This window comes from Watersipora subatra, chromosome 1 (assembly GCF_963576615.1).
Source record: "Watersipora subatra chromosome 1, tzWatSuba1.1, whole genome shotgun sequence".
In the NCBI taxonomy this organism is placed as follows: domain Eukaryota; kingdom Metazoa; phylum Bryozoa; class Gymnolaemata; order Cheilostomatida; family Watersiporidae; genus Watersipora; species Watersipora subatra.
The window spans coordinates 19,108,295-19,119,415 of record NC_088708.1 but is presented as its reverse complement, the minus strand read 5'-3'; the positions used below and the strand labels follow the sequence as shown (position 1 = coordinate 19,119,415).

The following is an 11,121-nucleotide window of genomic DNA, read 5'->3' as shown; positions in this document are numbered from 1 at the left end:
ATTAACATAGGAACACTCGTAGTACTTACTGCGTGTTCGGTGGTCGTGGTTATTTCCTCCTGTCAGGCTCACGAAAAATGAGGTACGTTCATATTACATGTATTTTTGAAGCTTTTCAAATAATTTTGGAATTGCCATCTCTCTATCAAAAAGCACAAAGAGAAAATAGCTCCTAAAACCTATATAATTCAAATCGAAGTTTGTGCCAATTTAAAACCTTTGTCAACATGTTTATGCATACTCAAGTAAACAACTTAAAATATGAACACTGATATATTGATGATGAGTATTTGTTTCAGACATTTCATGTTTCACAATGTTATAGTCTACACCAAGTCTTATATTTTTATATTGTGATTATTATAACCAGCATACTACTTCTATCAGACACACTCAGTTGGTAAGTACTATTAAAATACAGCACTTCTGTAAAGCATAACCTAATTTAAGGTAGAAAAAGGGATACAACGTACAGGAAGTGATGATTTGCTGATTTTGATTAATACTTTAACCATTCCAATATTATTATTATATTATCATTATTATCATGTATCTGAAAATTCTAAAAAAGATTCTAAAAGTTTTTGAAAATATTTTAGACAATATGTATAACATTATCATTATTATTAAATAATATCTAAAAACAGTCCTAGTAAAGCAGATCAGTGACAATAACCACTATATAAAAGTAGATGCATGTATATAAAACACTAGTATATGTTTATACAAAACTTAAATGCAACAGACAGAAACATTGCATTGAAAACATTGGCTACATCAGCTCATAAACTATGTTCGGGAGACAGAATTTGCATGACAATGTAGCGCAGTACTAAATACAGAAAATAGTAAATAAATCATTGTCCTACTTTGCTTATTAAAAGTGTTTGAGAACAAAGATTATCGTTGACAGCATAGAGCTTGATGGTAGTTATTTTAACATTTCTTACGGTTTTTCTGAGACAGATCAAAGCACCATTCACGTTGGTCCATTTTTATCCAACAGTAAGTTTCTTAGACAATAAAAAAGGAGTATTAAAAAGCTTCAATGGTGATGCTTAGAGGTCTACTGGGTAAGTGATAGAGTAGATTGAAGTTCAAGTAGAGGCAGCGAGTTTATGCATTGCATTTGTGGCCATTTGTTGAGGTAACTGAGTGGTCTGTATGAGCTCACATCAGGTGTGAAAGCGGAGCATACAGAGGACTTCGGGACAAACTTGTTATTATCGAGGCATGAAAGATAAAAACAAAAATATCTCATCAATTTCTGCAGATTCAAGTATGAGACAGCAAGGCGGCAGCGTGCCCTCGCAGGTCCTTTAAAAAAGTTGTCATTGCTTGAAGAAGAGAAGACTTGACGAACATCATGGGTACACTCAGCTGCAAATAGAATAGTACAACAGGTCAGCATAACTCGAACCCATCAACTGTTGAACAGATTTAATTAATACAGTACAGTCAAACCTCGGTGTATGAAGTTAAGGCTCAACTGTATTCTATCCACTTAAAGTGATCAGGAGTAAATGTTTGACTGTATTACAGCCATTTAAAGTGAACAAGAGTAAAGGTTTGACTGTATTACATCCATTTAAGGTGATCAGGAGTAAAGGTTTGGCTGTATTCTAACCACTTATAGTGACCAAGAGTAGAGGTTTGACTCTATCTGAAGAGGTTTTCTTTTTTAAAGCAGTAATTTATCGCTTCAATTAAACTGAACCCTACGAGACTTTGTGCTATTTTCAGATCAAATTCTCATAAAGTGGAGTAACTATCTCTGTTTTGGCTTTCCAACTGTAAATTGAATGTTATTGGCTATCTTGCTAATGATACTACTACAATAACAAACACATTCTCTGCTCAAGATGGGTCAACAGCAGCGAATAAAAAGGTTACAGGTCAGCACTCCTCAGAAAGTAGTTCAGTACAAAAGACGCTGTTATAATATATACTTCCCATAATGCAAATTCCAGTTAACATAAAAAATAAATTTATGTAGTTTTTACTTGGTATTACGTAGAAAGTTGTACACGGTTTAACCCGGCAAGTCGGTGCAAGTTCTAAAATTCAGTTTGAATATCGAGAATCTCATAGTTAGCCCTAAAAGGATCGTTTTTTCTCTTGTCACACTTGGGAGAGAAAACGACTTGTACGGGTATCTCTGTTATATATATCTACCACCACCATGGTAGTCTAATGTGCCGTGAGAGATCGTCAGGAGTGCCGATAAGATGCAGATAATAAGTAGCTGCACAATTATTCAAAAATACCCAAAGATGGTCGATTTGTGCAGCTGTTGTCGGCCGATCAAGCTAAATGTCAGGAGTTGTGGTCCCACTGAAAGCATGTTTCAATGAGACCACAACTTCTCAATGTTTCATCATAACTGCCAACTCTGTCTTCGAACAGATGGACAAACAGACAAATATCGCTCTTATTATAGGCATAATATCTTTGTTTTCCTTTATATTAGACATATACACTTTTTTGCAGGATAGATGTTGTTGTATAAAAAAAGTTGATTTACGTTGATATTGAAGGTGTGCACTCCCCTAACATAAACCATACCTAGTCATTAACCTAAACTAGGTGAAAGCGGTAAAAAAAAGAGAAAAATTGTCGATAAAAACCAATAATACAACAGTTACTGTTAAGTCATTAAATTAAAAGGTTATATTCAGTTTCTTCCTTCTTGAAGGGCCAAAAAGGTGAGTTTGGGAAGATTTTGAAATGAATTAGGCAATCTGAATGTATTTTTCTGTTCATATAATGCAAAATCCCTCATTCTTGGAGCGAATTATTCACATTGTAGGAGTGTTTACTGCAGCTGTATATTTCTATTGGAATAGAAATAGAATGATGTATTATTGCTGGAATCTACCATGAAGCTAATCAAGACTCAGATGTAGTACAACCTCAAAAATTTAATAATAATTTGTTTAGAGTGTCAAATGTTTTACGATATTTGTATTATTTTAATTTCAATTGATTTATTTTAATTTATATCTTACAAAAAGAGATTTCTTACATTGAGGTCTACATGGAGTAACCATTCAAGGCGTAGTTTGTTTGGACCTATCTCCTTCATTCGTATAACTGTTGGTTTTTGTTCTGCTCGGACATAGTTGGGGTCTTCAGGCTTAGACGGGTGGGTTACTGATACAGAGCTTACTAGATACCATTCGTCTTTTTTTTCCCAGTGTCTGATGAAAACAAAGTCTCTGCAACCCAAACAACAATATGATTAGCCTGTAATGGAGCCAGTTTAAACAAGAATTCATGTTATCAACTATCCATTTCCAGTGATTATATTAGGCTATTAGCTGAGTAAGTAACATATTTATAGCTAAATAAATATGAGGGTCGTTATATTTTTGCCCGAGTCACTTAATCAAGGTTTAATGCGGAAGAGTTATCTCCCCGCTCTTTTCATTCTCTGAAAGTGTTTTACTAAATTTATTCCGAATTGTGCTGATTCTAAGATATTATACAGACAATTTTAGAGAAGTTGGGCCATGTACAAACATTTCAAGAAGTTCATAAAGTGCTATAAAGTGACTCGTCTGCTCCATAATTACCTGTTAGAGACAATGCTTTTTCTAGATAGACTATATACAATATCGCTGGAGTTATCCACCTTTTCCAGCACTCGCTGTTCTACCACATTTGTGTTCCAGGTCGCAACCTCTTGTGGCTTCATTGCCATATCTTCATAAAGAGTGAGAGCATCAATATCTATATTTCCCTAAAATAAAATGAGATTCAAGGATTTGTCTTCCCTTGCCCTTAAATGTTACATGTACAGTGTAAGGATATGTCACACAGCCAAGTACTTGGTCCACAGGCCATAAGTGAGCGATATGCTAACAATAATACTAATAATAATGCTATAGAACCTGCTGACGAAGGAGTCTCTTTTCGTTACTGTTTTGCAGAAGTGAACACCTGCATTAGCAGGATGAGTGAGTCATCATCTGTTTATGTGTGTGACTTACATCTTAAAAACACCTGCTAACCAATTGGGACAATATAACTCTTAGTTCATGGGCTAGGATGTAGCCGTGTTAGCCTTAGTCAAACAAACACAAGTTCAAAAATTGAGGATTATATTTTCTATATTGATTTAGTAAATTGACTGCATTTCCTTGCTAACTAAAAAACCAGAAACACTGATGACTTTTACCAGCGCTGACACTAAAACCTTTCCTATTCTGTCGTGAAACTCATTCTCTTAATGGAAGTCTTTGGATTCATTTATAAAGTAGACAGAGTGTAACCCGTAGCTTACAGAGCTTTATCAGCTTTATACAAGTCTGCAGCTCACAACTCTTAGTGATGATTACTAGTAGACCTTGTTATCATGTTTGACCTAAGTTACATGTACTTTCTCTTTCTTGCTAGTAGACTTTCAGTTTGGCCTAAGTTACATGTACTTTCTCTTCCTTGCTGGTAGACTTTCAGTCTCACTCAGTACATTACACTGCATCTGCATGTATGGTTCCATGATGTCTGCCCATGATGTCTGCGTATTGTCAACATTAATATTTCTGAGCTTGCGCTGCCTTCTGTTGCATTGTTGCGCTGCCTTCTGTTGCATTGTTGCGCAACCTAGCTGGAATATTTATGACTTGTTAGTTTGATGACATTAAAAGATACTCAAAAGGGATAAAATTTAATTAGTGTACGGGTATTGGAGAACATAGACATAAAGGTTTGGAACGTGATGAGTTTATGCAGAGTATAGCAAGCATTCCGTCCAGATGCCTATTTCCTGATTGTCCACCAGCTTCATGTGTATGTTTCGTTGGCTACATATACACGAAGCTGGTGGTTAGATGATAGACACCAATTATATACTGTAATTGGTGTCTATCATCTCCAACCACCCTCCAATCCTCCACCTCATCTACAAGCCTGGAACATAATTACTTTTATAGAAGAAGGAAAGTACTGCATTTTTTCTTATCATTTACTGATAGATCTATATAATCCTGATCAGTTATGGATTAGCCTATCACTGATTAGCAAATCTTCTACTCTCTGTGAAGGAATGCATGCTAGTCTGCTGTCAACAACCTCTGCCTCCATGCAACTCAGTGCATCTCTCAAGTACCCACAGCCTTTGTAGAAAAACTGGCAGCACAATACCAGGTACTGACAATGTATAATGAATTGGTTCTCAAAAGGCAAGAAACATGCAAATGTTCACAGAACTTATCAGAGCCCACCTGCCAACAAAGTGCAGTGCTGCCAGCATGTAGTATATAATCCGGCAGTAGGTAGTTATCAGTACATACAGTAAACTAGCAGTAGGCAATGATCAGTACATAGGTTGACCGTAGGCAGTATTAGCAGCAGGCAGTATTAGCAGGCATAAAATGACAGCAGGTAACACATAGCAGCACATGGACTGACAGCATGCAGCGTATGGCAGTCTGTATTACCAGTGCATAGCTCTAGCTGTAGCTAATAATGCTGTTGTTATAAAGGCATAAACACCTCCAGCTTGAAGACAGTGTCACCCTCAGCTGTTCGAGTGTAGACAAGCCCTTCGCCATCGAGTGAGTCTCCTCTCTTCTTTGTCCACCCTGCTTCAGTGTCCAGCAGTGCCATGGCTGACTTCTGAGCGTTAGTGATGACCTCAGAATACTATGTACAAGAATAAGAAGTTAAACACTTGTATGTGAACTAGGACCCCTACATAGTCATAGGGAACTCTCTACATCAATCCCAAATAACTAGATACTTTCTCTTGTTGGTTTCCTTACCTGCTGTTCCTGTTAAGTGACAGATAATAAATGTTCACTACACGCATGTGATAATAGCAGACACCCTACTAGCTGACAGCCAGGAATAGTCTTTCCCACTCTGGTGTTACCAACTTGACTACTGGTGTATGAACACTTTTATCTCCAAGTTCTTCAGCTGATACAGATAACATAAACAATCTTATCCAAACTTATACTCACTTGATTGTTAGATGCTGGCTTCTTTGATCTTCCTTCATTTTCAAGCAATCTCTTTCCTTTGTTGTCTTGAGGCAAATTGGCCTCATACTCGGCGACCTTGAGTGCTTCCACATGAGGATTGCCAGACTCATAGATCTCCTCCAAGTCGTCTGCGGGGGCCTTCAAGTTACTTCTAGTGACATGAGTGACTCCAGCTGTGACCAACAGAATCACTAACACCAGCAATAAACACCTGCTAAGAGTTGTCCACTTGGAGCTCTTCATACCTCTTGTAGTTGATCCAATAATTGCTTCCACATACTTTAATATTTTATTATTTTGCTACCACAAAGGCTTGTTATGAAATATTGGTAGGTTAGCTGACGCACAGCATCGCCAGTGAACAGCTAGTACCCAGCTAGTAGTGCTGGCTAGCTTACGCTATTCATATAATCGAATTGTCACACAACAAACAGCCTTCTTACATTTAGTAAGCAAGCTCAGTGACGATCAGCTGAGATCCCAACTAGAAGAAAGAATTGAAAACAAAATACAAATTGTTCCTAAAATAGATTAAATGAGTAACCATTTCCTTCAACAGATTTTCCTATCAGAGCCGCGATGTTAGATATTATTATTGTTACCGTAGATATTATTGTAGGTAGGTGTATGAGCCAGTGTGGCTTTACATTAATTAACGAAGCTTAGCAGTACTGCCGAGGAGGGGAAGGGGAGCAGAAGATCTCAGTCTATGCTTGTGTATTTTTATTAATAGAAAACCAACACATTCCACCAAATACTAATATTAATACATTTATTCCAAGATTGAAGGCATGGCTGACCTATCAATTTTCAAGAGAAGACAACATGATAATTCAAAGTTTACCTCCTCCAAATATGTTAGTGTAAAGGTCTAGACTAAACGATCTAAACTATTTTATAAAGAATTAAAATGCGTGTGATTTCGTTCCAGTTTTTGTTATGGAAGGAAGTCCCACCAGCCGAGGAGCATACGGCTATCTGCTCTGCCCAACTGAGTGGGCGCGCTCCTTTAGATACCATAAACTCGCCCGTTTCGGCTAACGGAACCGAGCAAAAACCGAATAACATTAATAATAAACAGAATCGCTAATTCGTTGGCATGGTTATAATACGGAGATAAACGACGACATAATAGCGATATAGGCTAATATATGGACAAATTAATAACGATATAATAAAAAGAACAACACAGCATGCAAGATATAACATATAAAAATATCTACACGAATTACAATGTCATGGCCGGGCGTCTACCACATTAGCAATTTCCTGATATCATCCTTTTCTTTCAGCTCGGTAAAACTGTACAATTTATGAACAATTTTTAAAACCAATTACTGCTAGAATAAAACCTAGCTAGCTAATTTAAAAGCCCTGATATTCTATTCCTCAAGAACATCGCATTCGTAAAACAGGATGTTCAACCATCTAATATAAATAATCTCTAAGAAATAGACTGTAAACATTCGCACAGCAGGGACAATGTTACTGTAGTTCAAATTGAACTGTTATGAACTTAGGACCAAGCAGGTTAAGAGGGCAGCCGTAGCCTAGTGGTCTAGAGCGTCTGACCTGCAAAAACAGATTGGGGTTCACTTCCCAAAAAAGGCCATTGGTAGTGACAAAAATGGCATCCAACCTTATAAATTATTGCTCTCTGTAATTGAACATGTCTCCTGTCAATGAGGTACTTTGACACTGGACTCAGACATGTCAAGTAAAGACCTTGTAGCCTATTTCGTGCAACATGTTTTTCAGAAAACACGCACAACCTCTGCTTGTAGTAAGGTAAGCTACTATCATGGGATGTGAAGACAGCAGTGCTATGGTGCAACAGCAGTTACGATTATACATTTGAGATTGAAAATGAATAATGGGTGCCACTGAAATGCTAAACATTACATGATATAGTAAGTGTGGCCCTAGGCTTAATATAAAACTAGAGAAATAACTAGGGAGATTGTATTAAATTGTTTGGAAGTAATAAAAGGAAACCATGCTTGACCTATCTGTTAATTCTGCTGTGAAGTTTGGGCTGTGACTGATCTTATTCAGTGGCCTCAGAGGATATAAAACTTTGAGATTAGTTATTCTCTAAAATGTTATTCCTGTTATAACTTAAAATTGAAAAACAAATTGGCTATGAGTTTTCAAAAGCTTTCAAGATTTGAGGTTTGTTAGAAAAACTCGAGTCAAGCAATAATATTGAATGAAAGACTTGTAATAATCTGGTGAATCAATCTATCACATTTCCTGGTCTAAGTTGAAAGGTCAAGGACACGGAAAAACAGCAACTGCTGCTCATTCAAAGATTCTTTCGTTGGCTGCTTTGCTTTTCGTGTGATAAGATAAGGTGATAGTAGAGGTATGACATTGGGAGTTAGCAACTGGATCTTAGTGTGCTGAATAGAACAGAAAAATAGATAGCGGTTTACGCGGGACTTCATACACTAGGCCTTTATGATGCTGCCTTATCTGGCAGCAAGTAACCTCATCTGTTCAAAAAGGACAAATCATAAACAAAATAATTTTACTGACTGGCTTTATTCAAGCAGTCTGAGAAAACATCCCAGCGCACTCATGCAAATATCTCTGAACACCTGTAATCATATCCTTTTGCCAATTTTGGCTTTTATTTTTGTTCCTTTATACACATCTGTGTGGATTAACGTTTATTTACAACAGCTCAAAGCTGTGACACCAAGTAAACACTTAATCTAGGGCAGCGTAAGAGTGGTCATCGATTTGCTCACGTGAGTAAATTGTTTTCCTTTGCTGGCTAAACGTTATCAGTCTCTAGGGCACAGTCCAAGGCCATAGTTCATTCTAGTAAACAAACACAAATAATGCACAAGCTTATGACCCTCTTTTCACCTTCGACCATTATGAAGCCTTCTCAAATCTTTGTTACTAGACACACTCGCTCTTTTCTCAAGCCACAAATAAAGGTGATCTTACAGTATTCATGAGCCACTACTAAATTTTGAGTAAGCCATGTGAATGATATAGTGTTCATTTTATTGTAAATGCTGCTTTCGATGCTTTTTCTACCAATTCTATCAATTATTAAAAAATTGGTTGCGAGTTCGAACAACAGGGGAGTCATTGAGAATACTCCTTTAGAGACTAAAAAGTATTTATTCCTACACAGATGGCCTGCTTATTTAGGAAGCATTTTGGTAAACAATTTTTCATATTGGACAATTTGGTTCAATCTCAAGTACGGCGCGTAAAAAGAATAACAATTGTAGGTTTTACTTAAAAGGCTTAGTGTCTAACACGGGGAAAATTCTACAAATCAAATACAATTATAAATACTACCATAGAAGTATTAAGTCAGACTACTTGATAAATACGAGAAGCAGAGGCTGGTTGTTATGAGAAAATGGCAAACAACTCAGATATACTGACAAGTATTTAATAGATTTCTCACTGAGAGAAGACAGACTTGTCAATTTGCATGCAATATGCTGGTTGTTGTGACATGCGTGTACTGCAATAATCTCTTTACCAGAAATTTTGCACAAACAACTCTTCAATTCAGCATACAGTTTAACCACAACCAGTGTTGAGGTCAAAGTGCATCGCTGACACAGTAGATGAAAGAAGGGTAAACTTTGAACTCTATAATGAATATCAATCAAACAAATAATTAATGACATGAAGAGGCAAGTGTTTACTGGTGTCACATGCGAGTGGCAAAGGTTATACAAGTGTAGATATGAAGTTTCATGTAAAGAGGTTAAAGCTGCAACGATTAACAGTACAGCTAGGCCTGCGCCTATAACCTGCCGCCTGTAGTTACGATACTAACCTTGTAGGAGACGACTTGTTTGTAAAGTTTCAGAAAGATTACTGAACAATAATTTATGTATATTTCAAGCATATCTTATTCCACAATGGTTTCTCCAACATCTTTGCATCTTCTTACTTTGCCTATACTATATGTTTGTTTTAAATGATGTAAAGGTTTCGAGAGCATTCATAGTTTATGTCAACACTTTTCACATGTCAATTGCAGGCTTCCAACTCATTTCAACTTAAATTATAATGAACAAATTACATAGTATGTCTAACAATTATTTTGAGAATACCATTGCTGGCTCCTTCAACAATCTACTACTTAATATCTGTCTTCCTAACAGAGAAAGGTATTTTAAACACTGTCAAACACATATGTCAAATCATTTAGGCCTATTTGATTTTATTGACCAACTATTGCCCTTTCTGTATTCTTTTGTTTTATGATTCTAATATGGTATAATTTGAAAAAAAAACTGTTTGAATTGAAATTATTGCCAGTAAAGTACTACATATGTAATAAATATATTACGATACATATACATGTATATGCATATATAATGTAAAAATCGCATAGTAGAGTTCTCAAAGGAATCTAAGCTATGAACTTGATAGATTTGTATTAGAGTGGATTATTCTATGAATAGGCTAAACAAACTGGTACCAAGTCGATCTTAGATCAAGATGCTCAGATGAAGATACAATCAAAGGAATAATAGAATTATCCCTGCTGAAGCAAGTGGAGCCGTGAGTATTACTTGTATCCTGTCTATAGGAAGATCAGCTGATGCTCGAGTCAGCACTCGCTTTATGAAGAGGTTCATTTTCATCAGCCCTAGTCAGTGTCATTGTTAATAGTTATAAGTCATTACAAGATCCTCCTATTATGTTAAAAATCCAATAAACAATTTGCTATAAACTGAGAATATATTCCTCTGCGGCAAGATGTTTTTCAAGAACAAGAAATCTTAAGTTGCTGCGATTTAATGACCGATGCATGAAGGTAGTGCTACTAACACCAGCTATGACCTAAAAACAGGAAGTGAACCTAGTTGTCTCGCTGATGACCAATGTAACGAACTACACATATAACAAGCCGTTAGACTGCCAAATAAAGCGTATATCTTTACAATTATATTTTGTACATGACATTTGGGCTCATATCTTACAACGGAGTGGACAACTCTCTTATTTTACTGTTACAGAACTTGTGCCTTCACGAAAATAGTTTACATTTTAATTCAAACTGTATGTTCTCTCAAATGACTAGCAAGATAATTGGCTACTCATGGGGTCCAAATGGGGTACAAATCGGTGCTACTCCTATAGCAAT

The 11,121-nt window shown here is 36.4% G+C and overlaps 1 protein-coding gene across 1 annotated transcript; it reads right to left on the bottom strand.

Moving 5' to 3' along the window:
- Positions 1-319: 319 nt before the first annotated feature.
- On the bottom strand, positions 320-6,395 carry LOC137397378 (steroidogenic acute regulatory protein, mitochondrial-like). The gene is made up of 5 exons (XM_068083672.1): positions 5,967-6,395; positions 5,497-5,646; positions 3,576-3,742; positions 3,026-3,218; positions 320-1,380 (listed from the first exon to the last, which is right to left on the bottom strand). The coding sequence occupies exons 1-5, from the start codon at positions 6,228-6,230 to the stop codon at positions 1,276-1,278; spliced, it is 879 nt and encodes a 292-aa protein (XP_067939773.1). The 5' UTR covers positions 6,231-6,395; the 3' UTR covers positions 320-1,275.
- Between the last annotated feature and the right edge of the window lie 4,726 nt (positions 6,396-11,121).

What these genes read in the sequence shown, in the direction of transcription:
- LOC137397378 (XM_068083672.1), bottom strand. Translation starts at nt 6,230, where the DNA reads ATGAAGAGCTCCAAGTGGACAACTCTTAGCAGGTGTTTATTGCTGGTG. An exon ending in AGCCAGCATCTAACAATCAA is followed by an intron (nt 5,647 to 5,966) that starts GTGAGTATAAGT and finishes TCTTGTACATAG; the next exon opens with TATTCTGAGGTCATCACTAA. An exon ending in ACACTGTCTTCAAGCTGGAG is followed by an intron (nt 3,743 to 5,496) that starts GTGTTTATGCCT and finishes ATTTTATTTTAG; the next exon opens with GGAAATATAGATATTGATGC.